At 33.9% G+C, this 16,560-nt stretch overlaps 2 protein-coding genes and 1 pseudogene across 2 annotated transcripts; 1 reads left to right on the top strand and 2 right to left on the bottom strand.

The window, feature by feature from the left end:
- LOC104706659 lies at positions 4,981–6,876 on the bottom strand (annotated as a pseudogene).
- On the top strand, positions 8,328–11,132 carry LOC104787732 (serine/threonine-protein kinase HT1-like). Its single transcript, XM_010513353.2, has 6 exons — positions 8,328–9,544; positions 9,641–9,762; positions 9,844–10,043; positions 10,130–10,304; positions 10,395–10,529; positions 10,747–11,132. The coding sequence occupies exons 1-6, from the start codon at positions 9,244–9,246 to the stop codon at positions 10,951–10,953; spliced, it is 1,140 nt and encodes a 379-aa protein (XP_010511655.1). The 5' UTR covers positions 8,328–9,243; the 3' UTR covers positions 10,954–11,132.
- LOC104706644 (protein FAR1-RELATED SEQUENCE 5-like) lies at positions 14,900–15,871 on the bottom strand. The gene has a single exon (XM_010422845.1). It carries the CDS (start codon positions 15,869–15,871, stop codon positions 14,900–14,902), a length of 972 nt encoding a protein of 323 aa, XP_010421147.1.

The raw sequence follows: 16,560 nt of genomic DNA, 5'->3' as shown, positions 1-16,560 counted from the left end.
TTTTTTTTTTTTTTTTTTTTTTTTTCAAAACTTCATTTTTCTCCAATTAAGTAATTTAGAAAAATATAAAATATTTAATTAGGTATTTGATTTCGGGTTTTTTGGCGAGAAATAATTACGCAAATCAAGTTGAATGGTTTTTGTTAATATATTAATACATTTTATTTTTGTGTTAATATGATTTCGGATTATTTGATTCCATTCTAATTTTTTTTTTGCGCAAATCAAGGATTAAGTATGGTGTATATGATTCCTTTTCAGGTTGAAGTATCTCTATTTTATTTGTTATTAATGTGGTAAATTCATTTTGAAACTTAATCACTTTTGGAGGAGTTAATCATACTAACATATCATATCTTTTTGCAACTATAATCAAGGATTAAGCTATTAAGACATAATTTTAGAAATATTAAATTTATTTTACTGGTAAGATTTATTTGCTCCTAAAATAAAGGGCGTTAAATAGATTACTGAGGTGATGAATATTCATTTTTCCTTATATCTATTTTTATTTTTTTATCTAAAACTAAAAACGAATAATTGTTATATTTTTTGTTTAAATTTTAAAAATTTTAATATTAATAAAGATCTAAATTCTGGTAAAATCTAGTAAATCCTGAACTATAAATCCTAATTATTTAAAATAACAATTTTCTATTTACCAGTAGTTGATTAAATCAGGCAAATAATCTGTTACTTAATGTGTTGTGATTCTTGTTCGTTTTCTTTTCCCAAAATCATTATGCTGAAATATTAATATTTAGTAATATATGAATCATTAGACCTTAAAAATATATATTATTACACAAATTTACATCATTATACATGAATTTTATGTTAACAAACCACTATATATGTGGTATAAAATATATGATTCATTTGACCCTAAAAATTATATTATTAAACCCGATCATGTATAAAATTTATGATCCATTATATCCAGAAAATTATATTATTAAACCCGATCAAGTATTTTTAGATAATTTGTATTGGCTATTTCTCTCCAACCATGATGGAAAGCAAGAGACATAAAGCTTCACGAATGGGAAAGAATCTCCTTCCGATGCAGGAACAAATTAGGATTCATTATTTAGTTGAAACTTTGGATTGAATTGAGAAACACTGCTGAAAGAAGGCATGTGAAAATTGTTTATGTAGATAATGTAAAAATTAAAGTAAAAAAACCCAATAAAAACAAAAGTAACTGCCACTTAACGTAGCATAATTTAACATAATATATTAACGAGAAATTAACAACATATGTTAAGCTATCTGAAAATAATAAACAAGTTACTAATTTTTGTAATCAAAATTTTTAAATTTAACTCCTACACAATGATGAAAAAACTTCTTTCTATGATCTTTCTACTAACTCCCCCCACTATCTATTTATTTCTCACCACAATAACAATACTATACCTGCAGAATATGAATGAACAAAACACCAATGGTATCCATGCTACCAAGTACACATGGTTATCATTTGTTGCGATCAATCTAAACTAAATGATATCCCACAATAACAATATTATACCTACATAATATGAATGAAGAAAACACCAATGATATCCATGCTACCATGTACACATGGTTATCATTTGTAGCGATCAAACTAAACTAAATGATATCCCACAATAATAATACTATACCTACAGAATATGAATGAACAAAACACCAATGATATCTATGCTACCATGTACACATGGTTATCATTTGTAGCGGTCAAAATAAACTAAATGATATCATAGCAGAAGAAAGCATGTGCTCATGTCCAACAAACATATGTCAACAAATTAGGGTTAATGTACATGTGGTCAAAGTTAAGTGGATGGGCTTGGATAGAAATCACGAATCTTAATGTATGAATATACTTTGTTATTGCCGCACATTCCAAACTGGTGGTGGAAAAGAGACTAACCTTGGAAAAATTTACTTTGTTTTGAATGAATCCATGAAGACCTATACATAATTTATTTATCCACTAAACTTTGTTTATTTTTCTTTTCAAGTTAAGGTCCGTACTAATCATCATAAGCTCTTTTTTTATGTTCTTTGAGTTTTGGGTAACACATGCACTTTGCAAAAAGATCATAACATAACATAATACTGCAATTGATCAACCACTTATCATTAAACAAATGTTCAATGACAAATAGATACTGTATAATCTAAAAATTCATAAAAATATAGCAATATGTATATTAAAATGTAGAAAATATATAATCATAGCATATTATATATAAATAAATAGATAATTTGTTTTATGATAACCATTTAAAGTGTTAACAACAATAAAAAAGAGAAAAAGAGAGAAAAGGAGAGAAAGAGGAGAGGGGCAGTTTTGCCATAAAAAATGACACCTAAGCCAAAAAAAACTTGAAAAAGTATAAGAAGAGTAGAAAGTAGGTGAAAGTGAAAGAAGATGTAGGTAAAGTAGGTGTGAGTGCAAATCTCCCTTGTTATTTTGAGGGTTAATTGATAAAAAGTATCCTGAGCTCTATAATGCTGACACATCAACTTTTTTGCAAATGTGCTTCTCTATTAATATATAGGGGATTAGTCGACATTTAATTATTATTGATGAATAGTAATAATGAATAATAATTGCATATTGTTGCAATGTTTTATTCTCCTTTTAGCATTACTAATGATGGATGATAATCATTAATAATATTATTGCACTTGCGAAATGAGACCAGCGGGTGTTTCGGGATCGATTGCGGTTTCACTTGAGATCTGATCATGCTGAAATTTTGTGGAAGCTTCGTAACGTCTAGGGATAGCTTTTTACTGGAGGAATTTGATAGTTAACAGTTGGTTTTTATTTTAGGGTTTCGTCTTTGAGACTTATTTGATGATGTTTCTGTCCAGTTTTTCTATAAAATCGTTTTTGGTTGTGTGGTTTGTTGTAGGGTGTTTCTGGGCTGTTGTAGACGTTAGGAGAGTCTCAACTGGTTATATTTATTGTTATAATCAGTTTGATAAGGTAATGTGTGACGTGGGATCATGACAATGAAGAGGAGGATGATCTAGGGTCTCAATTGTTGTGTTGTGTTTCTATTATTTTGTTGTTGGAACATTGTTATAAGTATGCTAGGTTGCTGGTTTATATTTGTTATGATTGGTATTGTATTAATATATTGGAGTTGGTTTGATATGTCTTCCGCTGTGTATGTTGGGTTATTGTTGATTTATTGGTTGGATTGTAATTAAATATTGTGAGGTATTTTATTTAATTATATTATTATTATTATATTAAAAAAACGGGTCGGGTTGTTTCATGAAGATATTAGACAATATTAAAAATTTAAAAATATATAAAAAAGATGGATTGCAATTGCTAGGGACAACATTATGCTAATTTTATATTTGGTAATCAATGTGACAATTGTCAATTTAAATTTATTGAAGATCATATAACCTTAACCCTTTAAAAAAAACAAATCAGTGAGTATGGCCTTGTGGCGCTTGTGTGGCCTTAGTAGCAGTCTTTTGAGACATTGTGTGGTATTTGTGGCGGGCTTTTGAGTTATTGTGTAGCTTTTGTGGCGGTATTTTGAGACATTTATGTAGCCTTTGTGGCGGGCTGTTAAGCCAATGTGTAGCCTTGGTGGCAGTCTTTCGAAACAATATTGTGGTCTTCATGGTGGTCATTCGGGATGTGTGGTCTTTCATAGTGGTCCTTTGGGATATGTAGCCTTTTTGGTAATCCTTCGGGATATGGGGACTTGGTGGCGGTCCGTTTGGACATTTTTTGGCCACTGTGACATATTTTTACGCGAGCCACGAGAAGGGAAACCCTGATAGGAGATAAGACTCAGAAGTATTCAGAATTGTTTGCTCTAAATACCCAAAAAAGATCATAATATATTTAAAATGAGTGACTATTAGATTATGCAAAATTGTTATAGTTACTCGATAAATCATAAATATAAATTTGATTTTTAAAACACACAAAATATATATTGCCAGTAATTCTTAACATTTTATAAATATTTTCTTTACCACATTCACATATTTCAGGGGTGAAATGTATTCTTACTCGAAAACGTTGATTTTGGAATTTTATTAATTTTTTCATAATGGTTTTTTTGGTAATAATCGGTCATTTATAGAAAATAATAACATACCGACTAACATATAATAAAATTAAATAATTAAACTACCGAGTAATTTAGTATATATTGTTATGGTTACGTAAGAAACATGCAAAATTGTTATGATTACAAAATAAAACATAAGAAGGTATGAATTTGATTTTTAAACCACACAAAAGACAGGTTGCAATAAATAGTAACATTTTATCAATATTTTCTCTACCATAAAACCTCTTACACATTCAAAGATTTTATGGGTGAAACGTATTTTTTATACGAAAAAATGCAGTTTTGAATAAATAAATAAATAATCTTTAGTTACATACTACTATGTTTGACAAAAACAGATATTGGTTCTAAGATAATAATTTTACTTATAATGATTTTCTTTAAATCGATTTATCTCGCATATAGTGCGGATTGTTACCTAGTTAAATATTAAATTTAATATCATTTTTGTAGTTAAGACATAGCAAAAAATTACTGATGTAAATGTTCTTAGGAATCATTTTTTGCACAACCCAAAAAAGCGAAAAGAAATTGATGCCCTTAATTAAATATGCTAGCTGAGGCCTACACTTTCACTTGTCGTCTCTTGACACATCACTACCATTATTATTTTTTTTTTTTTGTATTCTAATATATTTTCTTTATTTTGCTTTGTGAGATAATTTACAAGTAAAAATATATATATATATATATATATATTCATTCATTTTTGCAAATATATTTACATTATAAATAAACTCCACATATTATTTATGTATTTTTGTACTATATTGCCTCTAATTATTCCGTAATGTTAGACCAATTCATAGACTATCATATCAATATTTGAGGAACACAAACTTGACCCAAATGGTCGATATCTAGTAGTTGTTCACTAATATATATCATCAACTTCAGGGACCTCTTCGTCTCCGTTCAAATACCTCATCACCATTCTCATAGACGGCCGAGAGACGGGCCTTTGACGGCAACAGAGCAATCCAACGGTGAGTGCTAGATTCGCCTCTTCAACGTCGTAACCACCAGATTTGAGTTTGGAATCGACCGCACATAGCTTTTCACCGCTTAAATGCAATTCCATAACCCAATCAGGTAAGAAGAAACTCTCGAAATCAGTAGGTTTCCTCCCGCAGACGATCTCCAGGACTAAAACACCAAATGCGAAGACGTCGGAAGCAGGCGAGAAGACTTCGGTACGAATGACTTCAGGCGCAATGTAACCTTTGCTGCCTACGACAACCGTGGTGTGTGATTGAGAGCCGCGTTCGTAAAGCCTGGCGAGCCCGAAGTCTCCCAGTCTAGGGTTCATTTCTTCATCGATGAGGACGTTGCTTGGCTTGATGTCTCGGTGGACCACAATTTGTTCCCAGTCCTCGTGGAGGTACAGTAAACCAGAAGCCACTCCTTTAGCAATCTGAAAACGAACGTCCCATGACAAAACAGCGCCCGTTCGGTTCGGTACACTGTAGAGCAGCGAGTCTAAACTCCCGTGTGGGATATAGTCATATACTAATAAAAGCTCCGCTTTGTGTTTACACCATCCTCGAAGCTTGACCAGGTTCTTGTGACTTAACCGTCCCAAGCTCTCAATCTCTGCGACGAATTCTCGAATACCTTGCATGCTATTTGGGACTATCTTCTTTCACAGCAATTTGATCAGAAGAAGATGATCCTCTGAAAACGGTCCCAAATCCTCCGGCTCCAATAATCCTGTCCACCTTGAATCCATCTGTAGCAGAATAAAGATCCTTGTATCTCAGTCGGTGAGGGTGATTGATTTCCCAGTCTTGGAGAATCTCTTCTTGTTGCAATCGCTTCTTGTAGATCACGAAGAATATCAACAACGCAAGCAATATCAACGTAACGACCGATAGAGCCACGATCATGGCGATGTACTTAAAATCGTAACCTGTCTTCTTTTCCGTATTTAGAGGCCGACGAGGAAGTTCCGCGAGGTTCAGCATAGCTGCCACTGGATGTTCTCCTTTACAGGAAAAACTCCAACCCATAACGTAGTGAGCACTTGCTTTTTTATTCCCCGTTGCTGCTGTGAATCCGATATACATTTCTTCTTGCACGATCTGTGACAACTTGGGAACCGCTACAGAGATCAAAGGCCTTATGGGTCGAGACGTCATATTCGCAGGGTAAACAGTAACGTTTAGCGTTTGTGTAGGTCCATCGTAATCCAAAAGTGCTCGGATCGGATCTCCGCTCTGAAGCATGAAATCCTCTTCACGGTCAAGATGGTAGTTGTCGTAATACACGACCGCTTCTTGAACATCTGATTCTAGACTATTATAGTTGCAGCCAATGTGGTTGCCTGTTCTGTCAAAACCGTCTTTGAATCCTTGAGCCGTGTCGAATTCCAGTGCGAAAACATGATTGCTGGGATTTCCATTATTTTCCTTGTTTAGCAATCCCATTGTCCAGAACCCGCTCCGGTACGATTAGGTGTCGGTGATATTGTCAATGTGAACCCATAACCCCCGTTACCTGGGCTTGATGGGATTATGACAAATACAAAATGTGTACTAAAGGACCGAACCATTGAATTCGCGGAACTTCTGTCAGTCGCTAGTAATCGTACCGGTTTTCGGACGACTAAACTTGTACCGGTTTTCGGACGACTAAACTTGCACCACAAACACCTCTACGACAAAGCAGCTTCGCGGCCAAAACTGGACTATTAGTTTTCCGACCGATTTTTATAGCTCAACTCATGTAATGTGGCTTGTCCTTAACCAGTTACTAACTTTGTTGTCTCCATATCCAAATCCGTTCGATCATCGCTCGCTTGTCTCGGCCATAACAGCTCCTCCTCGGTAAAACTAGTTTTCTCGGTACAATTGATCTTTCCATCGACCAAATTGTTTAACCCTTGATAGCCAAGTCCATAACCTTAGTAAACACTCAATCATGTCCTTTGACCGAATGCATATCATCTTCCCATAGCCTTACTGCCCAATGCCACTGATAGCCGGTCCTTCTCTTTTTGATACTTGCCGATAGCTAATAGAAATCTTTAACTCACTCATGGTTTGATATAAAAAAACAATTCAACCATTTTTCTTTGATCAATAATGCGGATAAGGCTTGGTCTGCTAACGGCTCCATCAAATTTTCCTTTTTGAAAAATTTTCGAAGTCTGGGCCGCACGTCCACGTTTGCGGCCTTTCGTCTGTATACTAGGTCAGAATCAGGGGTATTACACCACACCTACATATCATCACACAAAACAAGTTATACAACTCAATCGCTTAGATAAGCTCATGGTCACACACTCATCTTAACAAGCTGATTCTAACAACAAATATAACCAGGAGAGACTCTCATCGCGTCTAAAACATTCCAGAAACGTCCTACAACAAGTAACACAACCAAAAACAACCTTGAAGCAAGCTGGACAGAAACATCAGAAAAGAACAGTCTCAAAGACGAAACCCTAAATTAAAAACCAACCATTAACTATCAAATCCCTCTGGTGAAAAGCTAGCCGTAGACGTCCAGAATTTTCCCACAACATTTCAACACGATCAGATCCAAGGTGAAACCACAATCGATCCCGAAACACCTGCTGGTCTCAATTCGCGACTGAAAAAAAACGCCCCACGAAACTGCCGATAAGTTCTTTGACAACGATTTGATATATCGAAACTGTTTTTTCCCATACCCTAACAATTCTGCTCCTTCTCTTTCTCTCCAACATAAAAAAGTCCCCATAAAAAAAGAACTTTTGGCTGCAAATTTAAGTTGATAAAACAGCAATAGAAAATGCAGTAAAATAAGCTGTTAAAGTTGTACTGTATGACTCCATTATTGTGTAGACTCTCTATATAGTCCATACAAAGCATTGTTCCACTTGGTGCAAAGCACTCAAATCCGTAGGAACCATTCAAAACTTCATTTAAAAATTTGGTTAAGACATTCCAAGAATCAAAGGTTCGTTATTTGTACCCCATATTAAAATACAAATAAATTCTCAATTAAAAAAAAGGAAAGAAAAAAATCTTACCAATCCCACTAACAGACTTATTTGGACTACAAATAAAATCAATAAAAAAATTTCAACGGTTTTGAAAAATTGTAATTATAGAAACGAATAAATCTTTTTTTTCCCACTAATTGTTTCTGTATGTATTTATTTTTGCCTAATTAGGTCAATTTCTCTCTGTATATGTTGTTGGTTTTTTTTTTTTTTTTTTCAACACTCAACAATTAGCAAAATACGTCTCCTTAAAACAAGCCTGAATCAAAATTAAACCAATTCTTTCTTTCCCGTCTTTCACTCTCAGCCTCTCCTTCTTCGTTTCCTAAAACTCCTTTTTTTCTTTGGCTCTATCTTTAGATTATTTTTTTCCTTTTTCTCTTCCTCAGATCTCTCCTTTCATTGATCCTCTGTTTTATTATCTCTCTCTCTGAGGTTGTTTTTCGGAGAAGGAATCGTGTAAAACCCTTCTTTCAAATCTACCAAAATTCTCAGATTTTTTTTTCCTTAGGTTTTGTGTGTTTTTTTGCATGGTCTAGTGGATGATGATAACGTTTGTTTTCTGAAATTTTAGTGTTTTTTTTTATTATTATTGTGACGTTTCTGGGTACGATAATATAGAAAATTTTATAAATTATTTGGGTCAAATGATAATAGTGGCCAACGCGTCGGTGTCTTAGGGTTTACTTTTTTTTTTTTAATATAAATTTTCTTGTTGAATTATTGGCTTTTCACATTTTGGAATTCGATTTTCTAAAACAATATTGAAAATTTCAACGCTCTAATTGAAGAGAATTTTAGCTTGTGGAATTTTTTTCTGGTACTATATTATGTCATACTAGAATCTGTAGTGTCAGAAGAACGTGTGCTGGGGTTGGTGTAATAGTTTAAAAAAAAAAATCTTACAAAAAAAAATAAATAAATAAAATTCAGCCTCTCTGATCATTTTTTGTTTTTTAATCATTGTTTACAAATTTGCTAAATTCTCTTTTAGTAAAAAAAAAATTGATGATGATGAAAATTTTGATTAGTTCTGGGGTTGTGTTTGGTGATTACTTGAACCAAGAAGTCTGATTGAATTTTTAGGGGTTGCTTTGAGTTGTGTCTCTGCGTGTTTGGAGATTGTTTCACAAGGAAGCAAAAGCAGACATGGAAACAAGAAACGAGACAAAAGCTTCACCGGAAAACAACCTCAGAAACAGAGGAGGAGCTGTTGGGAACAACAGCAAGAAAGACATGATTTTCCGAGCTGACAAGATCGATTTGAAGAATTTAGACATCCAGCTTGAGAAACATCTGAGTAGGGTTTGGTCGAGAAGCATTGAGAAGAACCCTAAGCCTAAAGAAGAGTGGGAAATCGAGTTGGCTAAATTGGAGATGAGGAATGTTATTGCTCGTGGTGCTTATGGTATTGTCTACAAAGGCATCTATGATGGCCAAGATGTTGCAGGTGAGAATTTGAAGACTTTTTTAATTATGGAATGAGAATATTTTTGTACTTTGTGTGATAACTGTTTTAGTGTTTGGCTTTGTGTTCAAATGGTAGTGAAAGTGCTTGATTGGGGAGAAGATGGTTACGCTACAGCGGCTGAGACTTCTGCTCTTCGTGCTTCATTCCGTCAAGAAGTTGCGGTTTGGCACAAACTTGACCATCCTAATGTCACAAAGGTAAATAGAGATAACCTCCTTAGTGATCTCTTTGTGTGTGTATGTATGTATTGAATGAGTCTATATGGATAATAAAAACAGTTTGTGGGAGCATCAATGGGAACAACGAATTTGAAGATACCTTCATCAGCTGAGACACAGAACTCGTTGCCTCAGCGAGCTTGTTGTGTCGTTGTAGAGTATCTTCCTGGTGGAACGCTTAAGCAGTATTTGTTCCGAAACAGGCGCAAGAAACTCGCTTTTAAAATCGTGGTTCAACTCGCTCTCGATCTTGCCCGAGGGTATGAATGTTATAGAACTCATTCTTCAACTCCAAGAAAGAGACTTATGATTACATTCATAATGATGATGATCACATTTTCTGTAGGCTAAGTTATTTGCATTCGGAGAGGATTGTTCATCGCGATGTGAAAACAGAGAATATGCTATTGGATTATCAGAGGAATTTAAAAATTGCTGATTTTGGGGTAGCTAGAGTTGAAGCTCAGAATCCAAAGGATATGACTGGAGAAACTGGAACTCTTGGATACATGGCTCCAGAGGTACACAAAAACAGAGAGGTCACATTGTTCAAAAAAAGTGGGTATTAGTTTTGGTTTCAAAGTGTAATTCAAATTACTTTGATCAATTAGGTTCTTGATGGTAAGCCATACAACAGAAGATGCGATGTTTACAGCTTTGGGATATGCTTGTGGGAGATTTATTGTTGTGACATGCCTTATCCTGATCTCAGCTTTGCTGATGTCTCTTCTGCTGTTGTTCGTCAGGTCAGTGGAACTTTAATATAATCTCAATCTTTCAAAGTTATGAAATTTGTTATATTGTGGCATTAAGAAGTCTATAGAGGATTTGTTAATTCGATTTAATTCGGTTCAGTTTTTTTTTTGGTTTTATTGGTTTTCAAATTAACCAGTGAGACCTATTAAATTGCTCATTTGTAATCCCTGTTCGTTTCTCAATTTGTAAAGTTGTTGTGTTAAACAGAATTTGAGACCGGACATTCCAAGATGTTGTCCAACATCGTTGGCCATCATAATGAAGAGATGTTGGGAAGCAAACCCGGAGAAGCGACCGGAAATGGAGGAAGTGGTGAAGATGCTTGAAACTGTTGACACCTCTAAAGGTGGCGGAATGATCCCGGAAGATCAAAGACCTAGTTGTTTCTGTTTTGTCTCTGGTCGTGGTCCGTAAATTTACCCTTCTTCTTCTACTTACTTACCTTCACATTGAATTTTCAATTTTGGAGCAATGCTCTGTTTTTTTTTTCTTTCTTTAATCTCTCAAGGTGAAAAAGGTTTTCAATTATAACAAAAATATATTATAACTATTCTTTCTGTCACTGTGATTATAAATATTTTCGTTTGGTCCAATATACAGCGGCAAATCATATAACAATTTTTTAAAAAACTGATCCATAAGTTAAGTCCTCTTTGTTCCAATATACACAGAGTGCAAAAATGATCTATTTTAACATGTATCCTTTTTTAATATAATAGGCTATTCTATTTAACTGCATGAGAAGATTCCAAGGCTATGACTTGTTTAGTCATATAATTTTGAAAGAAAGTTACGCGAGAGAAAGAAGATTACACTTAAATAATCTTGTTTTTAAAGAGACAATCATAAGACTAAGAGAGGAAGTATCAAACTAGTTGATGGGGGTACTCGTCCACCTCGGCTTCCACGTCTCTTAACTGTTGTCTATTGCATTTCTTGGATCTTTTGGGTTGGTTCAATTGGCCTTCGTCCTTCTCAGCTCCTCTGAGCAGATGCATTTTCACATCTCCATTTTTATATTCCCCTGAACTCGTCCCTATTTCACCTACAGATCTAACTAATTACGATAGATAGAATAGAATAAAAAGTAAGGCCTATATAGATTTCTATTTTAGTCCCAACACCAGTAGGTAGATCACATAATTTGATAATTGTATATAGTAGTCTCAGTTCACCAGTAGACCACACAATTATAGTGTGTAGTGGACCTAGTGGTTGAGGCTTGTAACTTAGGAACTAGGAAGCATGACATATATTCATAACTTTTTTTTCTTCTGGATCTGGAAACAAAAGTAAATGCACGTGATGAATTGGAATTAGGTCGAGCATCCGAATAAAAATTAGGTGGATTAGATGTTTTGGCCATCTTTTTGTTCATTCTGAAATGACTTGGTTATGTCCAGATCACATGGTTCAAAAGAAGTTCACACAGTCACTCTTCTATACTATGAAAAGAGATCCACATAATTAGAGGTTTAATTAATATAAAAATAACTAAAAACATATAATATTGTAAAACAACGTATTCATCATCGTTTTGCTAAAACTTAACTAATTATGTGGAATGGAATAGAACAAATTAACATCTCACTCATTCCACTTAGAAAAAAGGAAGTTCCAAACGTTGACAAAAGAAATTTTTACATCCATCACTAGTTGCAACCAAATGGAGAAAATGGCCAAAATCAACTTCAACTATTTACCGAACTTTTTTTTATACCTAAACTATATAAAATGTTGTCAATTTCAACATAATTTTGAATAGTGTTAAATCACAGTTTAACTATGTTGAGTTAGACGATATGTGGCATCCATATGGCACTGGGAATGGCTAAAACTAAGTTGTTTTGGTCATTTTTAGGTGTGTTGTGGCAAGAAATAAAGCGTTTGAAAAAAAAAATGGAGTATTGGAGTCTGTTTTCGGATGTGTTGTGAGACTTCATTTTTGGTCATTTCTTGCTATAAAATACCCAAAATGACCAAAACGACGTAGTTTTGATAAGTCTCAGTGCTAGTTGAAGTCACAGACCGTCTGCCTCAACATCATTAAACTCCGATTTAACACTGTTCGAACAGATGTTGAAATTGACAACATTTTATATAGTTTAGGTAGCAAATTTGAATTTTAATACAGTTCAGATTGTTATTTGTAGTGTGTTAAAGTTTAGGTATAAAAAAGCGTTTGACAAATAGTTGGGGTTGATTTTAGCTGTTTTCCCCACCCAAATGTGTTGCTAATTAATCCCTTTTCTATCTCCTCTGTTTCGTAAGTTCTAATTTACTAAGCCTGTGCGGATTTTTCATCTATAATCTGTTTAATATTCTTTCATCAATTGAACTAATTTGATAAAATATGGAGTATAATTTTATTTTTTATTTTGTTTTCATTTTGATGACTTTCTCTAATTTTTAATATTAGAAATTTCTTTTATTTTTACTTTATTGACATTTTTAGTTATATAGTTTAACTTTTATTTACGATTAATTACCTAAAAACTTATTTTGTTAAAAATAAACAATTAATGTTATCTTATCTCATATTTTTCTTACACGGAACCATAAACTGAAGTTATATTCATTTCTCTTTTATAAACTATATATGTATATAAGACAATTGCAGATTTTTAATGTATGTACTTCTTTGAAATTAAAATTCAATTGATTTGTTGTATATGCATACTATTATAAAATTGAATATAATTAATTTAGCTAGGTGATTTATACCTTCATTGAATAATTTATTTTATAAATAATGAAAAGTTAATACATTGTTTAATGAACAATTCTTGTGTTCACTCCCCATCTTATTCACCCCAACTTACTAACCAATCAATTAGCCATGTCATCTTAATAAAATAATTCACATTATTTAAACAAACCAAAACAATTAAAATTAATTATGGAAACTACTAACTAATTGTCTCATGTACGAAAAGGAAAAAATACAGAATTGTAGGACCACTAACTATTTCTCCAAGAAAAAATCGATGAACTGCAACTCCTAAATGCAAAAGAAAAAACAGTAGGACCTTATTAATCAAATGGACATTCTTCAACGATCTGAACAAACACCACAAGTAGTAAATATTTGGATTTGCAGATAGTCTACTTTAGGACCTAGAGAATTACGTAAGTCGAGTAAGGGTGTGAATGGATGCAGCGGTTGGGGCGGACAAATCCGTCTGCGGACTGGACCGTTTTTTATTTAGCATTTAGTAAATGTAGTTTGCAGTGGTGCGGTCCAAATAAAGCAGAGATATGACCGCAGCGGACTAACTGCGGACCGCTTTTGCATACAAATAGAGTTGGTCCGCAGCGGTCTGTAGTCCGCCTTAAAAATGGAGCGGTCCAGACCGCAGATGGATTTGGCCGCCCTGACCGCAGTTACCATTCAAACCCTAAATGTCAAATCAATATGTATCCAATAACCAGAAGAAAAAAATGGAAATGAGAATGAGTAAGTATCAACGAGGAATTCGACGAAAGATATTAAAATAGTTTCAGAATTGTTTATGGATATAACGACTTGACCTCTTAACAAAAAGATGTAACAAAAATTAAATAGTAGCTAGATAATAATAGAGTTTCAACAGTTTTTTGTGTTGTCCACTTCAAGATATTAAAATAGTTTCAGAATTGTTTATGGATAAATCACCACAACACTTGTCAAATTCCTACAAAATATAAAATTTCAAATTAGAAAAATAACAGATAATTAAAATATAAAAACTAAAAATAATATATTTACTTGTAATTGAGAGGAAAATAATTATGTCGGTAAGGTCGGATCACTGGTAGCAACATATAACTAGGTATCAGAAATAGGAGTTGAGTCCTGAAACATTTATCAATTTTATTTTGATGTACCACGTTTTTTTGTTTCAAGAGCATTCAAATACAGACCATGAGGTCCGACTATTTTGTTCTTTGGTCGTCCAACAGTAGCTTTTCTTTTAATTCCACTTACGTTTGAAATTTTCTCGTCTTCTTCTCCTTCCACTGGTTCAACATGTGAAGTTGATAGCATCCATGCATTAGCTTTCACAAGTTCCTTTTTCTTTTCCTCTAACTTTTTAAGCAACTGACATGCAGTTTCATTTGCACACATCGTCAATTCTACATGTTCAGCAGCAACGGATGCAACCTCACGGAAATTGCAACATAAATGGCTGTAACGCTTTCCAATCGATTGTGTTACAAATCCATTAGTTGTCTCTGTACGATAAGAATATATGCTTCGTGATTTTGCCTCTTTAGTCCATCAAGTCAAGATTTAGTTAGATGGAATTCTTCTCACATCCTTCCTATCCAACACTTTCAATGCATGACGACATAAGATCCCAGCAAAAGAATACTTCATTCAGCTACATTCTACTACTTGGTTTATAGCATCATAATTAACCAAATGCTCTTTTGGTCCACCACGATAAGATACTTTGTATTCATACACCATCTCGGATTTACTGACCTTTTTTGCAACATAATCACCTATAACTGTATATTGCTTCTGAAACAAGCTAAAAATTTCAGGTGTATACATTTCTTCTGCATGTTGCAACATCTCTACGGAAGCAGATAATACTGACAAGGTATGCATCATTTTGAAATCTGCAGTTAATTCTTTATATCGTCGATCACCCAACACTCTCTCATAGTGTTCAAAGAAGGACAATAAGTCATAGCTGCTCTTCAAGTATCTTTTCAAAATATTATTCATACTTTCACTACGTGTTGTGCTCACCATATCTGCTGTAGAAGTATGACGTCCATATACCATTGCCCATTTTTCTCTCACATCAAACACATTCTTCAACCATTTATTTTCTGTCAAATTATGCTTCTCAAGCATATTACTCCATGCCAATAACCAATCTTCTTCCTCCTCGTGGTCATATACACAATTTCCAAAGTCTGTGGCAAATTGTCCTGGTCCATGAAATACATGACTCAACTTCTTTGCAGCATTTTGGTAAATATGCCAAACACATAACCTATTCTTTGTTTCAGAGAACACCTTTTCTATTGCATTCGCCATTGCTGCAGACTGATCAGTAAGAATTGTTTTTGGTTGTTTTCCAGACATTGCTCCGAGAAAAGTCTCAAAAAGCCACTTATATGACTCTTTGGTTTCATCATATAGTAAAGCAGCACCAAACACAACAGTTTGCTTATGATGATTGACCCCTAAAAATGGAGCAAATGGTCTATCATATTCATTGGTCTTATAAGTTGTGTCAAAGCAAACAACATCTCCAAAAAGATTGTAATCACTTATAGACCGATCATCTGCCCAAAAGATATTTGTGATCATATCGTCTTCATCAAGTTGCATTGAATAAAAAAAGATGAATTATCCTCTTTCTTCTTTTGAAAGTATTCTAAAACTGCTCCAGCATCTCCTTTTACCATTTTTTCCATTCGCTTTCAGTAAATGTAATTTCGATAATCTTTCTCCAAAAAACCCAAATTTTCTCGTCCCCCAACTTCTCTACTTATCATTTCGACGGTTGCTTTTGCTGAAATTCCTGATATCTCAGCATCATCAGCATGTTGTGTTTGAGCGACAAAGAACACCCGGTCTCCTTTCATAAAATGCTTCATAGGCGTCTCCACTAAATCATGGTTGTGACTCTGGTTGAAAGACACAATCTTAAAATTTCCTATCTTCTGAAGGTAGCAAGCCATATGAGCTTTACAACCACATCGAGTAATTCGTTGTGAATAACTTGTTTTTTTCTTGGTTTCCTTCCTAAACCCCTCTTTCGAGCAAACAGAAAGAAGCCTCACCACCTTATTATTTTTTATCTCCCTCTGTTGTTTTCTTACATCGAAACCATGTACTCCTCCAAACTTTTCATAAGCTTTATGCGCAGATTCATCAGAACTAAACTCCATTCCAATAAACAGCTCATCTTTCTTCTCATTTTTTGTGTTTGGTTCTAAAGTATAAATCTCTTCAGTTTCAACATAGTTTTCTTTGTCTATGTCATCTTCTTCTTCCTCAAATTTGTCGTCATCACT

This window comes from Camelina sativa, chromosome 1, assembly GCF_000633955.1.
Source record: "Camelina sativa cultivar DH55 chromosome 1, Cs, whole genome shotgun sequence".
NCBI classification, from domain to species: domain Eukaryota; kingdom Viridiplantae; phylum Streptophyta; class Magnoliopsida; order Brassicales; family Brassicaceae; genus Camelina; species Camelina sativa.
Note: the sequence above shows the minus strand (reverse complement) of the source record. Positions and strands in the feature narration are given on the sequence as shown.